The sequence below is a fragment of the Anomalospiza imberbis genome, chromosome 11 (genome assembly GCF_031753505.1).
Source record: "Anomalospiza imberbis isolate Cuckoo-Finch-1a 21T00152 chromosome 11, ASM3175350v1, whole genome shotgun sequence".
NCBI classification, from domain to species: Eukaryota; Metazoa; Chordata; class Aves; order Passeriformes; family Viduidae; genus Anomalospiza; species Anomalospiza imberbis.
The window spans coordinates 17,559,246-17,579,474 of record NC_089691.1 but is presented as its reverse complement, the minus strand read 5'-3'; the positions used below and the strand labels follow the sequence as shown (position 1 = coordinate 17,579,474).

The window sequence follows — 20,229 nt, the reverse complement described above, 5'->3', positions numbered from 1 at the left end:
GTAGCTGATTGTGGCTAACGAATGCCTTAAAAAGAGCCTGGCACGTGGTCCCATTACCCAGAGCTCTTGCTGGATGTCCCTGCTGGCTCTGGGGGATGCTGCACTGAGCCTCTAATCTTCACCGAGCCCCTGTTGGGCACACAAGTGCCACTATCAGATTGCACTGTCTGCCACAATTGTCACTGGAATTAAGAGCTCCTTTTACTCAGCTCAGTCTCAGGCACTCATTTAATCTGTTGCTAAACTGAAATGATGTGTAGTTTGAGGCATTACCTGATTTTTCAGAGACGTGCTAGGAGATGTTCATTTATTCATTAGTATTAATTACTAATTATAGTCAGTGTTCTTTTTTAGGAACAAATGTCCACGAAGCCCAGCGGATTCTGAGTGAAAGTGGACTCCCCATCACATCTGCCAATGACCTTGAGGATGCAGCAAAGAAGGCAGTGGCAAGTGTGGCCAAAAAATAACACCTTGAAATTTATTCTCATGGAAAGTACTTGTGTGTCACAAGGTATCATTCCTGCTGTTGTTCCAGAGGATTAATGGAGTTCTCCTAAGCAGAGATCAGGCTTGGTGGAATTAACTGGAGATACCTGGCCACCTCAGGCCATAGCTTGCAAGTTTTGCTTCAGATATTTTGCAGCTGCAATCTTCAAAAGTTTGTATGTCTTTGTCTAATTTTGGTGATTTTGTTAGTCGCAACTGTAATAAGTAATACTTCACTCCCTAAAGCTCTTTTTTTGTCTCTCCTTCCAAAATTTTCACTGTTAAACTCATGATGAGACAAAATAAGTAATAATTGACTTCTGTCAACAGAATTGTTCTTTTATCAAACACTTTTAGATCACCTATTTCACAATATTTTCATTTGTGTTTTTTTTTTATTGTAAAGAGTCAGCAAACTAACAGCGGGTTTATATTTTTATGGACTTTTGCAATAATGTAAAAAGCTGTGCTTACAGTCCTATTTTTATTCAAATGAATTATGTTTATTTTCTTTTTGTTTTTTCTTTGGAAATCACTGGTTTTGCCTTAAGATGATTCTCTTTTGTTGATGCCAATGGATACCTCACAATAGGAAAAGGGACTGAGTAGTTGGTAGTGAAAGGAACTCCCACTCTTTCCGTGCCTATAAACCACTGAAATGTGATTCGTTTCTTTTCCAGTTTTTGGAAATGCCCTGCTGTATTTCCAGGTGTAGCAACGCCATCCAGGGGGCTCCAGGAGGAGGCTTCTGCCACTAAGGAAATGGCTGCTAACTTTTTAAAATAACCTCTTTTGTGAGAATGTCACTGCTGTGAGGTTTTAAAGTAAGATGAGAAGCTGATTGAGTTTTCTCTCAGGAGCATGGAGAATTCTGCAGCTGATTTAACTTGCAACAACCATTTCTAATTTATTGGGAATGAAACACAAATGAACTTTTCCATTTTAAAAGTATTTGACTTCTCAGGCATCAGTAAAAGTATGTATAAGAAAAAAACCCCTAAGTTTCAGTACTCAGATATTGACCAAGTTTCATTTTGATTATATTCTCTTTTGTAGCAGTCAAAATTCAAGCTGTTAGTTACACAAATCATTCATTCAGGGAACAGAAGGCAAGAGTGAAGATCTCGTGTAACTAAAGAACTTTGTACAAAACTCACTCTGCCCAGGAATTATGTGCTGAAAATCATCAAATCATCAATAAATTTGAACAGTGAACAAATGAGGGGATATTATGATCTGGTCTTGTAAATGGGCAGAGATATAAAAATTTGTGAAATAAATTCCTAATTGTGATTTTTTGAGCAGCTCTAATCAATACTGTGTTCTGCTTAGAAAAATGTAAATAAATTTTTCTTGACATTTCCATTAAAACTGTTACATTCAAAATAAATTATCTGCACTAATCTTTGGCTCCTGACACAAATAGTGCAGATGGGTTGCTATCATCAATTCCTGCAGGTTTTTCCTTCTCCATTCCTTTCTCTACGTATTGCTCAAGGAAAAAATGTGTGACCATTAGAACAGCAATAAATATGCCACTAGGTCTGTAGTTATTGACAGAATGAAGAAGGGTATCCTTAGCAGCTTTCTTGAAGTTGCATAAAAGCCACATTGCTCTGAAGGAAGAAATGTTTACCTCACCACAATAAATAAGAGTCACACTCTATTTCATATATTTTAATACTGGAAAGTTAAGATTCAGTGGAAGAACTGTTTGTGCAATGTTGTCACACACTGTGTCCCTAACTCTGGTCTCAAAACCATCCACTGTGTGTACACAATTATTATTTTGCAGAGATTAATACTGTGTACACCATTTTGTCAAATAAATGTAAAAATGAACATGTTTATTGACTTTGTCTTTTCTATAAAATAGAAAAATGTTTAATTTGCCTGTGCTCTTCCATTCAGCATTTTGTGACAGTGGGTGAAATCAAATGCATTGAAATTTAGTTTCAATTGGGTGATACTGCTATACTCCAACATATTTGCCTTTTATCTAAAAATGTAGATCATTTTGTGTCTGTACATCTTTTCTTATATGTAGGCCAATGACAGTACATACAAGTTTTATTCATCTTAAGCCACATACAGAATGGAACAGTACAATTTTAATTTTTCAGATGTAAAATGGAAATTTCCCTAGGCTCTGGTTTGGTGTCTTTGAAGGTTTGGCACAGGAACTGTGCACTGGCTTTAACCAGAGGCTCGCTGTGGTGGTGTGGACTGGTTTGTTTTATTTGTATGGATCATTTCTCTCCGTGTGCAAACGTGCAAAGTTGGGTTTGGTCTCCCTGGGAAGGGTGTTTTTAGTTGCATTTTCCCCACACAAACCAAACAGCAGCATAAGCAGTGGGTAAGTTCCAGCGAATCCCCTCTGTGAAAGCTTTAAGTGGTTTTTAATTAGCCTTTAAATCTGGAAATTTCAACCTGTATTAATAAAACTCTGTAGGACGGGGCACTTTGGAAGGCAAAGCAGGAGGAAACTGTTAATGCTGACATTGTGTTGCATCTTTAACAAGATACCTTCAAATTCTCCCAGCGAAGGCGTAACAGCTGGGAGTTCTGCAGTAACGTCCTCAACGAGCACTTACTGTCCTGTTTGTCAGGGCTGTGCCTGCCTCCGTGGGGCACAGCAGCTGGTGTCGTGCAGAATTGCTGTGATTGGAACAGCATGGCACTGCAAATCAGGCACCAGAGGAGATGCCAGGCAGGGCTGCCTGCCCTGCCCTCGAGCTGAGCCCTGCCTGGGCTTTCAGGCACCTGCACGAGCATCCTCCGGTTCTCGTGGCTCAGGGAGGCTTCCCTGGTGCTGGGAGCTGAGCCCAGGACCGCTGAGTGCACTAAGGGTGGCCCAAAACACAGGACTGAGCAGCCTTGCTGGGCTAGAAGAGACAGGAAATCTGTGCACAGAGGCAGGCAGTGGCCAAACTGTGTCCTGGAGCAAGAACTGTCTCCTTACAGAAATCCCCAAGGCTTAGGGCTTTGTTACATGACATGTAGAATGCCAGTTCTCAGTGCTGCTGTATTGTGAGATTTCATTCCTTCTTTCTCTTTTTGCTGCCTTTCAGGAAATTGGAGCGTCTTTTGCAGTCAAGGTCAGCTCTAGCGCAGCCAAAGTGGGGCAAAGGAGGTCATTGCACATTTCAATTTATCACCCAGCTTCTTTCCCCTTCCTCTTCTGAACTTCCTGGGGTTTTCCCCCACTTCTCCCCGCACCCAGCTCCCTTCCTGTGTTTCCTCACTGCTCTGGTGCTGTCCTCAGGTCTGGCTGAGCCCACAGCACTGGGTTTTGCTGGGTTGGTGTGGCTGGGCTGGGTGGCCTGGGGCTGCAGGAGCTGTGTGAGCATCCAGCTGCCCACTGGTGTCGTGGCTGGGTGTCCCCGTGGTAGTAATAATTCGCATTGACTGCATGATTCTAGAAGGCTGATTGATCACTTCATTGTACTATATTATACAATATACAATTATATAGATAGTATAGATTATATAGATATTTTATATTTTATATCTTATATAATATATTATATATTATATATTGTATATTGCTATTATATATTATATAAATGTTATATATAATATAATATAATGTAATGTAATATATAAATGTTATATATAATATAATATAATATAATTAATATAATATAATGTAATGTAATGTAATATAATGTAATATAATGTAATATATCTATTAAATATATATATTATACAATATACTATACTATAAAGAAACACTCACCCTTACAGACAGTCTGATACAGTCAGACCAGATTAGCCAATTAATCCAAACACCATCACTAGTACCCAATCATAAAATCGCCCTTTGGTAGACAAATCTCCATGACACATTCCACCTGTGCACAACAGCAGGTGCAGCAAGTGAAGATAAGCATTGCTTCTCATTCTTTTCTCTGATCTTCTCACAGCCTTCCCCAGGAAAATGCCTGGAAAGTTGTGTGTTGCTCTCCGTGGTCAGAGAGCTGCTGCCACACCCTGGGAGCCTGGCATGCTCTGCTCAGCGTGGCTGGCACCGGTGGCAGGTGCAGGTGGTGCACAGCAGCCTGAAAGCCAGTCTGGAATCCTCTCAGTGCCTGCCCACTGCTGTCCCAGGAGGCAAAGACCTCGAGCTGCTGTGTCCTCCGCTCCCTTCTGTGGGACAGGAACTAAAGCAGGAGCAGGAATGGGCTGGGGAGTGTTTGACTTGTCTGGTCTGGGGTGCTGGGCTCTGGAACAGGGCTGAGCTTTCGAGGCTGTAGACAGATATATTTGGAATAAATGAGAGGAGTGAGAAGCCTGGGAAAGCTGGCACCCACGTTGAGGTCTGTTTCAAAGTGAGAAGTAACTGTTCTGCAAGGAGAAATAATCTCTCCAGTTTCAGTGGGGACAGGACAAGCACTGAGGAGCTTTGGCTGTGGTAAGGAACGTTGAGGTCAGACTAGTAGGCATGAGGTAAGCTAAGGGATGGGCTGTGAAATCATCAATGGATGTTTTTTAGAGTTAGGTGAGCATCTGTCAGGGATGGCTTAAGGAGAGTTGATTTTTGCCTCCGGGCAGAGGGATGGATGAGGTGACCTTCCAGCCTGATTTGATAGGATTTAATGCTTGTTGGGAAGGTTTTGTTTTCTTTTTTTCTCCCTAACTTGTAGGTACAGGGAGGGAAAAGGAGGACAGATCTGGTGGATTCTTGAAAGAAACTGTTTTTAATTTAGTCACCAAGAATGATCTGCAGCTGCCAGGGAAATGAAAAGCAGATTATGCAAAGTCAAGACTTTCCCTAACAATGGGAGCAGTGTTATTGCAACACATAAAAGGCTGAGCAGAGAATTAGGGGTATCTATCAACTTTAATATGTTTAATTTAAAAAGGAACAGGTTGCACCAACAATTTTTTTCCTACTTAATGAGGCCCATTCATAAAGAGAATAACAGGATTTGCCTGTCACCCAGAGGAAATCACGCCATGTGTATTTGCACTTTGGTGCAAAACTTGTGATGATCGCAGTGATTTAAAACTTTTTCCAGCCCAGCTGCAGTCAGTTTGATGTCAGGATCCTTTCATCTGGAGACAGATGCACCCTTGGTAGAATCCTCAACACGTCTGTGTCTTTGTTCAGTGTCCCAAAGTACCAGCTGAAGATTAAAAATAAAAGTATACATGGATTATTGCATGTTACTCCTCAGAGATAACTGCTGTGAGGTAAGATTTGACTTAGCCAAGACCTGGTAGCAGTCTGTAGAAGAATCTCTAGTGCATAATGTGAATTTGGCCTTTTGCATTTCTCTTCTGCCCATGTTGGTGGGTGCTGGGTAGTGACAGTGACCACTGCACAGCATGTGGTGCTCCCCATGTCCTGAGCCATTCCTCTGCTGTAGGACTGAGAGCACTGAAGAGGGAAAAGGGTTTCTGTGTGTCTTGGATGAGTGTCAGGCTGGAGACAGGACCTGTGTCCATTCTGCTGTGTGGACAGACCCAGGCTGCTGCCACTGAGTTCCCCATGGCACATTGTCTTTCATAAGCACAAAGTGGCCTTGATGGGCAGGCAGAGGGCAGAAAGCCAGGGAGCTCCCAGGGCTGGCTGGGGAAGGCAGGAGGATCCTCTCTGGGCCTTGGGAAGGGGATCCAGGAGGATCCTCTCTGGGCCTCTGCTTCTCGTGTCTGCTGTACCTCACTCTGCCTGCAAGAAAAATCCTCCACACTGGAATCGTGATGGTTTCCCACATCTGCCCTCCTCGTTTCCTTGGAGTCCTCCCACTTCATCAAGAAGGAGAAAGTAAGAGCAGTGCCCCGAGGATAATATTCCCTGGTACAGAGGAATGAGGTCCCTCATTCTGAACCTCCTTGTGTTTTCAAAAATGGGAATATATTTGAAATATGGAATATCTTTGAATGGGCCAGGGAATATCCTGGCCCTTAATTCACAATTAAATCCATGCTAATTTTTAATGAAATCTAACAGAGCTGCCCAAGCCTGGAGAGAAGGAAGCAACTGACAGAAATAGGTTGCTCCATGGATTAAGTGCTGTTGGGATGAACAGATTTGGAAACTGGGACCTTTGTATTTACCAGAGCAACTCTTCTGAATGCATGGATGAGCATCATCAAGGAGGTGACAGTGACAAAGTATTGGTAAGCAAATCTGGGAAAGTAGGGCTCAGAGAGATCAAGTGAAAGAAATTTTGCATTTCTCTAGATACAGAGGTGAGAAAATGAGAAATTTGATCTTTCTATTATAATCGACATAAAGGATTACAGGGCAGCCAAAGGCCACAGAGCTAAACAAAGCTGTTCCCTTTAAGTTTATTTCAAATGTCTCTCTGCTTCAGCTCTGTGTCCTTCAAGACCTTCTCTCTGTAATTGCATGTGGCAGCCTCTTTAGAGCTAGGTGCCGACTGCTGCTCCAAAGCAGACACAAAAATCAGCAGGCAAGAAAGGGCATTGCAGCAAGTCCTGAGGAGGGATGTTGCTCCTTTGTTTCACAGACAGGTCAGTAGAGGGGGTTAGGAAATGCCACTCAGTTCAGGGGCACTGCTCTGTTTGGCTCTGTGACCGAACATGGCCAGCACTCAGCAGCTCAATCCCTGTAACAACTCTCCTTCCCTGAGCTTCCATTAAGGAGCTGACCCTGGAGGGCAGCACAAATGGCATTTGCTGCCCTGCCCTACCTGGCTGCCTGCTCAGCAAAACCGACCTTGTGGCCGAGCAGTGTGGGACCAGGGGCCTCATTCAAAGGGGACTGGCGGCAGCGTGGGGCTGAACCCCGCTGCTGTAATATCCTGGGCTGGAGGGGAGCCAGAACTGAGCAAAGAACCCCCTGCAGCTGGGGGGGGACTGCCGCCCTTCAACAGGAGCCCAGCAGGGCTGGCACTGAGCATCAAAGGGCTCATCCTCCCTCTGCCACCTGCACTGGGGGAGATGGGCTTTGCATGGTGAATGCAGACCAGCACTGTCCTGCTCCTCTGTGCCGTGCACAGACAAGCTCAGACTTTACTAGGAAAGTGGAAATATTTTCTTTATCAGGCCTAAAATCCTCTGACCCTGCATAGGTTGTTAGGATGTCCTGACTTGCTCCTGAACGGGTTCCAGGGAAGTGATTTGGTGTTGGCAGCTCTGTGCAAGGAGCTCCTGGAGATGTTTGGGCAGGATGAGCTGTGGACTCATCCCTCTCTTTTTTCCTTACAGTGAAAGGAAAAGTTGCTGGGGTGGTTTTCTCTCTGCCCCTTTTGGTTTTTTTCCATTTTTGAGGTAGATATGGGAAAAGGGGCCTTTTAGGAATTCTGGTTGCAGCATTCCTTTCTGATGTCAACAGAAATTATTAGGGCTTGCCCAAAGAATCCAGTATTAATACAAGGTCAGACAAACTCCCATTATTTCTCTTGGATTTCTTGATCCTGTCTATTCACTGAAGTTCAGCTTCATTGATTAGCACTGCTCAACCTAGATCTTGTATTCCTGAAGTGCTGGAAAGCCCTCAGTGCCAGAGGCTTTTTCTGCTGTTTTCCCAAGTGGTTTTCCCATATTGTACAGCAGGAGGAATGTCATACAAAGATGTTAATCCCTTTTGAGCTGTGCTCTAAACAAGCGTGTGCAAAACACGGGGAAAATGGAGCAATACATTATTTTGCATTTAATTTTCCATCTCTATTGTCTCGTAGCCCTGGTGGAATGCTTGACATAACACACCTCCACAGCTTGTCCACTGAACATCTGTCAGTCATCCTTACATTCGCTTCAGAGAATACTCCGAGCAGAAAGTAAGTGTTCTCAGATGTGCAGAATGTCCCTTGCAAAAGAATGAATCTTTTTTCTGTGTGTACCATGGTGGGAGCAGGACACTGCTGCTCTCATTCCAGTGTTGAGAATGCTGAGTGCGTCCTCATCAGGACAAAACTCTTGAGGGCAACAGCAGAGCAGTTGACTGTCAGTTCTGCATGTGCCCAACCCAGCCCTGGAGCTTCAATCCTATTGATTTCCTTAACAGAAGTTGTGGGAGTTTCCCCCCACTATCATCTGGATTATATTCATTGCAGAAATTTCTGCTCTCAAACCTGAAGGATTCTCACTGTCATGCTCCATCTGCTGAACCTGGCTTGTTCTTCACGACAGCTGCATTGGATTTTCATATTTTCATGTTGGGAAATTCCCATCTCCATGTCATGAGGCTCCCTTTGAAAGGACACAGAGGGGTCTGCCAGAGCAGTGCCTCCTCCCAATAACTGATTTCCAGGTTTCACGATTCAGCCTGAGCTTTTTCACGTCACAGCTTAAGTTCTTCTCTGGTTGTTTCCAGATCTTTCAAAGATCTGAAAATGCAGCAACAGCAGGAAAGCCCACGTTTGCAGGACTTGTATGTAGAATTCCTTTTGTTCTGCTGTCTGTTGCTGGTGTAACAGAACCACACACACTGTGTTACGATGGGTATTAAAAGCAGGTGGTTCAGAAAGTGCCTGTGTCACTTCCAGCCTTCAGGACAGAGCTGTGCAGTGTCTCTATGATGTCCCAGGATCCCCATCCCTAACTCGGGATATGCGAACCACAATGAAACATTCATTTAGCAATTCAAGAGCAGGTGCTGCTTTAATGGTTTGCAATAATTCCCATTCACAGAATCACAAAATTATTTGGCTTGGAAAAGACCTTCAAAGATCATCCAGTCAAACCTTCCCTGCCAACCACCTTCCACTATCCCAGGTTGCTCAAAACATCATCCAGCCTGGCTTTGAACACTTCCAGGGATGGGGCAGCCACAACTTCTCTGTACAACCTGTGCCAGGGCCTCACCTCTCTCACAGGGAACAATTTCTTCCCAATATCTGATCAGAATTTACCACCTTTCTGTTTAAAGCCTACACTTCCTGACTAATAGCCCCATTTATCTTTCCTGTAGCCTCCTTCAGGCACTGGAAGGGGCTTTTTCTTGTAGTATACATAAATGCCATAGCATGATGAAAACTTCAGTGGGTAGGATTTTTCCACAGACTTCACCCCTTCAATCTTCATTCAATTCTGTCTTTACCCAGAAAGAGTAAAAAAAAAAAAAAAAAAAAAAAAAAAGATTGGAAAAAACAGAATAATGAATAGGTCCATAATAGTGTAATGTTTCATTTCTCAGGCCTAAAGCACAAATAGGACTGCAAGGTGAAGGCTGTCTTTGCAGCCCTGGTGGTTCTGATCTGCTGGCACTGGGGGAACTCTGGGCTGGGAACAACTGCTGTGACCCCTTGGTTCCCCTCCCTTCCCCGCATCTCCAGACTGGCTGGATGGTTCAATTACAAACTAATTGAGAATCTTTCAAAATGCATCTTTTCCCCATTCCTTCTGCTCTGTTTAATTCTCTCAGACTCCCAGCAGAATTCTTCACAAGGGATTTTGCACCGTGTTTATGTTTGCTCAGTGTCTGCAGTTAAAGCAGGTGTCCCAGCAGATTGGGGCTCTTTGGGGACCTGGGAGGGACTCACTTTTCTTGCTTTTTTTGTGCTCTGTTTTGGCACAAATTGGGATGGCACCTGCCTGCACAAGTGTGTCCAGGTCCAGGACCTGCACTGATCCTGGTGGTGTGGAGATCAGGACATGAATCTGTAACACTGACAGGCATCTCTGTGCTTTTCCCTTGCCTCAGCTGAATATTGAATTCTGTTGCTATTGATAGCCTGGGTGTTGCCCTGATTTTTAAAAGTGTTAAGTTTTCCTTTATAGTTCTTTTGAAAGTTTTAAAGTACTCATAAAATTTCTTCAGCCTTCTGATCTGTTTACATATTTCTACTGGAGCTCTCACACTCTGTTCATGTCAATAATGATTGTTTTGCATTCTTCTTTGTAGGAGGAGAGAACTGATGGACTGTTGGTTTGACCAGTGTGGCTGGAGAGGTGGCAATTCCATCCTCCAATCCACGGTCACCTCTGGAATTCTATAAATACCAGATGCTCGAATAAAATGCTCTCTTTTTTGGCCTTTGAACATACCAAAAGTAAGTTTGTGTACTTACTTCGTGTCCAATAGCGACACCTGGGAGTTTCCCAGAGGCAGGAAGAAGGTGGCTTCATCTCCTCACTGTCTCCTGTCCATTTTTGGATGCACAGTACCGGGATTGTCACATCCCTTGCCTGGCAGCAAGGAGCCCTGATCTGTGACCACCATTGTACCCAGCAGTAGCCAAAAATGCAACACTAGAGCAGGCAGTGCCTTGGGGAGCCAGAGATCCCCTTCTGCTTTATAAGTCTTCCCCCTGATCTGCAAACCTATTATGATTATTCCTATTATGACCATTCCTCAGTTACAGATGTTTCTTCCCTGCATCCAGCAGGGAGTGCAAACAGTCACCCACCTCTCCCTGCACCTTCTCCCCTGGCTCTGCATCTCCTCCTGCTAACCCCATCCTCCTGCTGCTTTTGTCTAGGCATTCCAGATTGCCAAGGGAGGGTCAGGGATGTGTTGAGCCATCGTTTCCATCCTCAGCCTCTGTCAGTTCCATGGAGTGTGGGTCAGACCCCACATTATTGCTGTCACAACTCTTGTGGGTGTTGGCAGATTTAGCCCAAGGAAGAACTTTTTGAGCACAAGCACTTAAATGCCTGGTTAGTGGAAAACAAGGAACTGCTTTGCCATTTAGACCAAGATGCTCCCTAGCAAGGGGGAAGATGTCTGGAATAGGTTTTGAAAGCACAGAACAGGCATGTTCCTCATCCTTCCTCCTCCTGCAGGGTGGCTGGGATTGTGAGGAAACAGCTTTGGGTAACCTTGCTTTTCCCCCTGTTTGTTCCAGTTCCCCAGCCCATCTACCAGTGGAAAACCTGTTTGCATGAGTTTAATGCTCACCTCTGATAAAGCTCATCAAGAAATTTATTAAAGTAATGTATTTACATCATGGTCTGTCAGGTGTCAATAAGCAGAATAAAGCACTCAGACATTGCAGTTATAGAGATCCGGCAATTAAAGCATTTGATGAAAGTATTTTATGGGGGTATATATTACCATTTGGTTCAATTATTCTGCCATTAAACATTAAGAATAATTGAACCAAATGGTGCCTGATAGAAGGAATACATCTGCTCTGATGAATTCCTGCCAAAAGGCACTTGGAATCTTAGTACAAGCATTTTGTCAACCAAGATAACAGTATTTTTCTCTCCAGCTGATAAAGCAGGGCTTTTGGATCTTATTTATGACGTATAAATTGGCTAATTTGTTACTAATATCAAACAGCTCATAAGAATCAGGCAGTGTAATAGCTAACAAAATACTGACAGCTTCATCACTTGCTGACTGCATGGAGTACAATATATGCTCAATTAATAGAGAGTGCAATTATCACAGAAACTGTGAGCAAGAGCTAATTATACAGAAGCCAATCAAAACCAGCCCAAAGCAAGGCAGAATCTATTTCAAGAAACCTGAGATTTTTTTTTCTCTTTTTATTTTTTTTGCCCTTTTTTTTTTTTCTGATCTCTGTATTTTCCCCACCTCCACAAGAAAAAAGGGGAGGTGGCACCAACAGGAAAAAAAAGTCAGCCAAGTTCCTGTCCATAATGCTGTGGTTCCAATTTCCAATAGCACAGGTTCTAATTTCTATGTGAAACAGAAAAGCAGTGTTTTGCTGTTTAAACACATTGCAGTTTTGGTGTAACAAGGGATAACCAAAGCATAGCTACATCCTTTCCCCAGAGTGTGAGAGTCTTGCACCCAGGGACAGATGGGGACAGTTTAAAGGAGATTTAAGAGAAAATAGCATCTTGATATGTATTTTGAAAATAATGATGTGTTCAAGGGAGCGGGAAGGAAGTGCACTCTGGGAAGGGCAGCTTTTAATTATGGGATAAATAAAGCACTTGGCTTGTTAAATTCCTGATTGTCTCTTAAATACTCAGTGGTTGCTAAAGTGAGAGGTCAATCTGCTGCTTTCACTGAAGCTGAAGGGGAAAAAAATCTATATGAAAACATGGATTTAATGGATTTTCCTTGGCCTTGATTTCCTGTAGCTCTCATACTCTGGGAAATGTTTGTCAGTCTTGGAAATATCAAAAAGAACCTAAAATCTGGAGGAAAAAAAACCAAAAACCTAACAGCAAAAAAGCATTAGAAGCAAATCCTGTGAAGGGCCAAGAATTCTCCATTGTTTCAGAAACTGAGAATATTTTGAATGATCCTGGTTATATTCAGCAAATTAATAGTCATCCCTGACCCTGGAATTATTTAATTTTCTAATAATGGGGGTTTTAATTAGAAATTTTGATCTTCTACATACCACCACATTTAGAGACCACAAAATTTAATGTAACACCAACAAAACCCAAAAAACCAACCAACCAAAAAAAAACCTAACCAACCAAAAGCAAAAATCCCAGCCTTAAAGCACCTGAAATCCATGATCTGGCAGCCACAGGTAGCTTTCTGCTCAGTAGAGGCCTTTCTAGGATTAGGAAGCAAATTGTTTTACTCACAGGTGACTGAAAAAAGGACTTGGTTTTTTTTCCCCCTCTGAGGACAATAGTCTGCACTTGAAGTACTGTGGTTGAAGACCTATTTTTGTTCTTGAAGATAAATGACCATTTGGAATGGATGTTATTCACTGAAAGTTAGGAAATAACAGTTTATTCTGAAACCAAAGGAATTTTGTCCTGGTTTTGATTGATTCATACGACAGAACCTGAACTTTCCTGTGGTAGAGCCAATGCCTGTTTCTTCCCTGGAATGTTTTGCTGCTGCTGTTCTGTTTCAGTAAAAAGACTTTGGATGCATGAATTGTACTCAACATGTGATGTTACATTTTGGAAGCTGCTCTGTGTCCTTTACTGGACAAGAAGCTGTTGGGTTCCAAGGGATTTCAGAGACAGCTGGAGTCAACATTTTTCTTTCCTTATTTATTTTTTCTTTTCTTTTTAATGTTATACTGGAGTTATTCCCTGAATTTGCTGGCTGCAAAACCCTCTAGCTCCCAGCCTGCACCTCTGCATCCATGCACTCCGTGCTTGGTGAAAAACAAGGTTGTTTACCCCTGGAAGTGATCAATAGCTCCTGCAGGCCCAGCTCTGCAAACACATCCCACAGCAGGAAACCATTTCAGCATGTGCTTTGCTGTAAGCAGAGGTGGAAGGGAGAAGTTGTGTTCCCTGAACAGCGATGGATAGGTGCTGATGGGGTGTTTTTAGCTCATTTTTACCTCTGAGAGGTTTATTTGACTTTCACCTACTTCCAGCTGTATCCTAACCGGGACCTGCAGAGGAGTTTATTGCTCACAGCAGCCTGGGAGAGCACCTTGTCCCTCTGGACCTGGTTCTCAGAGCTGTCACCCAGCACTGCTGCTGTAGGATTAGATCCTGGTGCTATTTTTGCTGGAGAGCTGATTCTGGTAAGCTGCACCCCTGGCTTAGCGCTGGGTGATCAGACCTGGTGGAGTCTGTTGCCCTGATTTTTAAAAGTGTCAAGTTCTCTTTTATAGTTCTTTTGAAAGTTTTAAGGTTCTCATAAAACTTCTTTAGCCTTCTGATAATGTTTACGTATTTCTACTGGAGTTCTCACGCACTGTTCATGTAAATGATTGTTTAGAATTCTTCTTTGTGGGAGGAGAGAATTGATGGACTGTTGATTTGACCAGAGTGGTTGGAGAGGTGGCAATTTCACCCTCCAATCCACTGTCACCTCTAGAATTCTATATATTGCAAAGTCAGAAATAAAATTGAGTGTTTTTCTCTTTTAAACTTACCAAGCTTCTGCGTACTCAGTTTGTGTCCGATAGCAACAGGAGCCCTCTCCACAGTTTAAGCTGTGCCCACTCCGTGTGCTCTGGCATCCCTCAAAGCACATCCACAGGGCTCAGTGACTCTCCCAGTGAGCTGAACGTCTGCTCCAGGTCCTGAGAGGACTGGGATTTGGGAGATAAAACTAGTGCTGCCCTGTGGCTGGGTTAGCCACTGTCAGCCCTGGCGTGGCTGATCCTGCAGGCTGGCTCTGAGGAGGGAGGGCTTCCCCTGGAGTGGGACCAGAGCTGGGGGCTCACCCCATGCCATGGCAGGGGAGGAGCTCAGACCCTTCAGACCCTTCAGACCCATCAGCCCCTTCAGACCTGAGCTCTCATGGACATCAGCAGCAGCTACAAAGCTGTGTGGATGGGCAGTGCTGCTCATGGGAAAGGCACTGGGATGCTGTCCAGACCTGCCCTTTGTTCCTGGCTCCCAGCTGGTCTCCTGGGCTATCAGGACAAAACTCCTTTTTATTTCTTTGTACCTCAGTTTGCTATCTGCCAAGTGACATCGGTTTCTTTTGTAAAACCCAGGGCTGAAGAGTGATATTCCTATTTACTGCTGTATGAAATTCACCATTGTTAGCTTATTCAATGTCATTTTTCCATGATTTAAAAAATACCCTTAGTGGTTGCATTTATTTTCTTCAGACCTCTAGAGCTGTGAAGCCTTTTCATTTTCTCTGACAGCCATTTAAATCTAGCTTTTTTCAGTTGCTGGTATGAACTTCCAAAGCAGAATAATGTTGGCACACTAGGTTAAATAGTTATTGGATGCTCAATATCTTTGCACTTGCAAGTTCTCCAACAGAACTCCTCTAAACTCCAAAATGAGTTTTTCTCGGTCCATTTATGACTAATCACATTAATCCTCTTCTCTGGCTCTGATGCTGATAATGCAGCATTTCTGTGCTCTTCGTGAGACACAGATTGGCAGAGCAGCAGAGTCTGGAATGGATAATAATGCCCCAAGCATTCAGCCCCCTGTTGAACCTCTGCCAACAGAAATTCCAGGGCTGTTACGATTTGCATGGAGGTTTGCAGTGCTGAAAGGATTGGGAAATCCTTCAGCAAAAGCACAACCAAACATTTCCCAAACATTTCTTCCCTTGCCTGGTGCCTGGACTCAGCTGTCCAGCAGCCTTCAGCAGACAGGAGTGGCCAGGGCTGGCTCCAGGCTCCTCTGCAGGCAAAACCAAAGGAGAGGTGAGACCATGGCTGGGTTTCCTGGGCACAGAAAGGGAAGAAGTGCTGTGAACAGGGAGGAGAAGACTGTAAGTATTGTGGGGGGCTGCTGTGACAGTTCTTTTACTCCTGGTACAGCTCAGAGCTGGTCTCTGCAGTGTTTCATAGCTGAGAATTTGCAAAGCAGGGACGGAATTTCATTTCCTGTTTGAAAATAATGTTCCACTGGCACTGGGTGCTTTCCCAGATGGGAAGAACCAGACAGGGCATTTTCCTGCCCAAATGAACCCCAGTTCATTTATCTACCTGCACGTGAGCCAGCGAGCCTCACTCTAAGAAGGCGCTAAAGCTTTGCTGGTCAGAGCTAATAAAGCTCTAAGTGCTTTCCAACAAAAAGGGAACAGAATCGTTTACTCCAGACACTTATTAGCTCTGCCACCATTTGCCAAGAACACCTTGCAGCTCTCTCTGCTCCATGGTTTGCTCCATGCATGTTTGATATTCCTGTTTCCACAAGCATCCTTTGTCCTGTGGTCAAACCTCTCCCAAGGTTCAGGGCCTTGGCTGTGGGCAGCTGATTTTTTGGGTTGTCTTCTCCTGTCAGGGTGTGAAGATGTATGAGTGACCCAGCCAAGTACTAATCAAGGCTTGAATGACTCCCAGCATCCTTCCTGTTCATTTTGAGTTGGGAATATATCAACCACAGAGCAAAACCGTGTTCCTCAGCAGTGTGTCACAATGATTGGTGGTATGGGTGTCACAAGTCTGCAGGAAACACAGTAAGTTCTGTTCTATTGTCAGGAGCGCTGCCTCATGGGGAGGCATTTGTAACTAAAACTGTTGCTCATTTGCAGAATCTGTAAGAAGAATGAAACCTCGACTGGAAATATGCTGGAAAGCTGTCGTAATAAATTTGACATAATATGCATGACATGGATGGATAGATCATTGTTTGCCAGGCCTGGCAAATAAAACTGGTGTTGTGGAGTCAGAATTACAGGGGGAGAGAAACATTGTTCTACAAGGCATGTTTCAGAGAGGAACCAAGTCTGAAACAGCTATATATTTTACTTGTGCTTAAATTGAATAATAAAAAAGGCTTGCTCAGAAATCTTACTGTGCCTGGGAACACACATTGCTTTTTTTGTTCTTGTGAACTTCTAAGTTTCCTACTCATAAATAGAAGCCGGAGCGAGATACCTAAGGAAGCAAGAAGAGAATCAGCAGTGTAGTGTTGTACCAGGGACAGTGTTAGGACAAACATTTTAAATTTCACTTCAGATATCTTGCTCCTATTCTTGGTGTTCCTGCAAATTCCCTGTGTGTCTTTGGCAAATTGCTCATTCTCTTTGGCCTGTGTTTTCAAAAGTCATCTCGAGGTTTGATGTTTGCATTTCCAGCTGGGTAGCTCCTGGAGGACCTGTGTGAAATAAATAAAATGTATGAAGCAGTTCCACTTTGGAGTTTTGTACCCTACGATTTATCTGTCTGCATCTCTCAAACCAGGATTATGTCTTATTATGTGCACATGTAATTTCTAGCCCAAACCAAATCTGAATAGTTGGATGATATACAGCATTTACAAGTACACACACTCTCAGTAAAATACTGCAATGATGGGTAAAAGACATGAATTTGAATAGCTGGGAATTGCAGCTTGCAAAACAGGCTAGAATTTTGAATTTTATTGTAGAAAATAGAGATTTCCTGCTCTGGAGATTTTAGCAAAATATCCCTGAATGCAGCACCACTTCTGGCATGTACAGGGCTTGATTCTGAAGAGTGCTGTGTTATTTACACTTTGCTTTAAAAAGCAGCTGTGGGTCCATCCCAGGCACATCCAGACTCCATCCATGACTTCCAGCTGTGAGATTTAGGGCAGCAGTTTTCCAAAGTTCTTAAGTGAACTAGGCTTCAAAGATATCTTTAAACTGTCTGTGTCTTTTCTGGGAACAATTGCACCTCACCAGGGTAAGATGGGCTTTCAGCAGGCAGTTCTGTGTGAGCAGGGACAGCTGGAGACAGAAAATATTCTTCCCAGAGGAAGTACAGGAGGTATTCTTCCCAAAGGAGGGGTGGATTAAATCTGGCCCCAACAGTAAGAGAGGCAAAATCTCAGCAAGCATGGAAATTGCCCTCATTAAGCAGCAAAGCAATTTGCTGAGAACAAACTGCAGCTGATGACATTCGGGGAGAGGTGAGGTCACTCTTGGAGTGTTGGAAGAAGGAAAGCACCTATGGAAATGCTCAGTGAGCAGAGGCAGGCACAGACTCACTCTCTCTTCCCTCCTGGTGATGATGAGGGGCTCTGGGGCTCCCAGTGCTGCCCAGCCCAGACAGGACATCATTAATATTCCTGACTTGTGGCTCTGTGCTGCTTTGACACCAAGGAAAATGAATCAGTAAAAGAGAAACCTGTTTTTCCTGTTGATTTCTACAATAAGGAGCATGGTGTGAAAAGCTCTTTTTTACCTTGGAGCAAAATTCCCTGGGGATATCCAAATGTTCAGACAGGAGGATGCTGTGTGCTGCCCCAGCCTGTGCCAGGTGTCCACTCAGCTGGGTCAGGGTGGGCAGTTCAAACTCAGAGCCCTTGGCCTTCCTCAGCCTCATCCTAAGGGATGAGATCACTTTTCCTGCCACAGAAGAAGGTCTATGGGTGATTGCTGGGCACTGTCCTCTCCTGCCAGCATGGGATTGAGCCTGACCTGGGCACAGGTGCACCAGGAGGGGCTGTGAGAGGAGGCAGCTGAGGAATCAGCAGGGCAAATTCAGCAGTGAGTGACTGGGATGTGGAAACGCCACATTCCTCAGGACATTCCCAAGGCTGCTCTCCCAGCTGAAGAGCTGTCAGCATGGTGGTTCAAGCTCCCTGGAGGGTTCTCCTCAGAGCAGGAGAGGTGCTGAGCTGCCAGCCAGCCCTCCAGTGACAACAGGGACTGAGCCTCTGCTGGCTGTCCAGGAGGATGGAGTCCTGCAGGCAGGAGAGAGCTGGGGATCCTTCCCTCTCCCCTGGAGGCATGGCAATGGTTTGGGGATCATGATGGGCAATGGTTTGGGGATCATGTGGGCTGTCAGCTCTGCCTGTTTGGCAGAGTGGCGCTGGCACAGGGCAGACAGGGAAGATGTGTCCCCTGAGCGGACAATTAACATTATGGAATTAGGTAGATCCAGTGTCCACTTCCATGCCTTTTCCAGAGTGTTTCCTCAGCCCTGGGGACAGGCAGGACAGGGAAAAAGAGCCCTTGATGGTGCTGTGTGTCTGTCTCTGCCAGGTCACAGGCACCCAGTGCTTTCATGTTTGTGCCCTGCCTCACCTCGAGTTTAATTATAACCAGTTCATGGTGCAGTTCAGGACTCAGCTGGGGGAAATCACACCTCTGAAAGGGGATGGATGCACTCAGCAGTGGGGCTCTGCAGGGTGTGAGAGGCAGGCCAAGCTCTGCAGGATCCACCTCTCACAGCCTCCTTTCCTGCTTGTTTGAGGAAAAGGGATCTGTGTTGGCCATCAGCACCTGTTTGTCAGAGCCCAGACACCTGCCTGACAGAAGGACAAGGCTGACATGAGAGCTGGATTTACACCTCTGGAAGGTTTCATGCTGCAGGTCTCTCTCCTTACAAACCAAATTTTTGGTCTTACCAATGGGACTAGGAAGCCACCCCGACAGTAACTGTTTGGGAAGCCAGAGGACAGCTCCCTTTGTGCCTGGATAAAGGCCACCATCTCACCCACCTGCACAGCAGACACAGGGTCTGAGATGTTTTTTTAGCAACACTGGCTGTTTTTGATGTGCCCATGGAAAATTGGGAGAGATAAATGTTTTTGCACTCTCACCAACAGGCTGTCTGAGTGGGGATGAAGGTCACCTTGCAACAACTCAGAGCAATTATCTGAAGGAGGTTAGATCTCTGTCCTCTGCCTTTATATTATTCTCATAAACTGCATTTTTGGCATCACTTAGAAGCCAGGAACATATCAAACCCGCATATGTTAAATGCAATTGACATCAAATACCTTTCATCGAGCCCCAAGCCTCTTGGCGTCTTTTGAGCTCTGCACCCAGGAAAGTGGCTTGTCAGAGATGATTTTTCCAACTGAGGAAGCAAGTAGCATAATGAGACAGTGTAGCTTCAGCATACACCTTCCAACAAGTTTCCCAACTGCTCAGAAACCAAAACATGAGCCTGAATAACAATTAGCCCATGAAGGAAGCTGGGGATACAAGGGATGTATGAACTGTACGAGCAAAGCATTTATGGCCCCTCATTACCATTCTCCAACAACATTTCTGCCTGCATTTCCCATTTTCAACAGCCAAGATCATAGAATTATAGAACAGAAACACAAAACAAAAATCCAGCTGTGTCAAGTGGCCCAAGCATGATCACTGCAGGAAATTACCAGATGTGCCAGGTGCTGTGCAGATGCGCTCAGCACTCGGGAAAGCCCTCGAGCTGCTCACAGAGCTGTTGCTTCTGGGCTTCACAGCAGTCAGGAGGTATTTTTTCTCCATCCAGGATGCCACTTTTCCCAGGCTGGGGCAGCACATGTGGTTAGAGGGGAATGCCCACCAGTTTCTGCACAATATTTGGATTTGCTCACAAGTAACTTTGTTGGGTTTTTTAACATTTCTTCTCCAGAGCAGTAGAGGGTGAGCACTGACCTAGGAACAAGCAGTCACCAGATACAAAGATATTGTCAGAGGTGTAAAGGACCTGGTAACGAGGCCCCTTTGCTGATGTCAGCTCTGAGTTCCCCAGGTGATGGAACTCAGCTGTACTGAGTTTTCAAGGGTTGCCTGTTATAAAAGCTGAACTCCAG

General features: G+C 44.5%; 1 protein-coding gene and 1 long non-coding RNA gene across 3 annotated transcripts in view; one reads left to right on the top strand and one right to left on the bottom strand.

Moving 5' to 3' along the window:
- Positions 1 to 2,328, top strand: part of SUCLG2 (succinate-CoA ligase GDP-forming subunit beta) — a 113,042-nt gene extending 110,714 nt beyond the window's left edge. The window contains exon 12 of one of the 2 annotated variants that reach the window (XR_011003124.1): positions 355 to 472. Coding sequence is in view for 1 of the 2 variants with exons in the window: in XM_068202212.1 (XP_068058313.1) it covers positions 355 to 470 (116 nt within the window). In the remaining variant the exon portion in view is untranslated. Of the gene's footprint in view, positions 1 to 354 lie in introns of both variants that reach the window. The other variant, XM_068202212.1, reaches the window with a different exon arrangement.
- A 14,266-nt stretch (positions 2,329 to 16,594) lies between these two features.
- On the bottom strand, positions 16,595 to 20,081 carry LOC137480397 (uncharacterized). Its single transcript, XR_011002878.1, has 3 exons — positions 19,810 to 20,081; positions 19,423 to 19,502; positions 16,595 to 16,827 (listed from the first exon to the last, which is right to left on the bottom strand). It is a non-coding gene; the product is annotated as an uncharacterized lncRNA (long non-coding RNA).
- Positions 20,082 to 20,229: the final 148 nt, after the last annotated feature.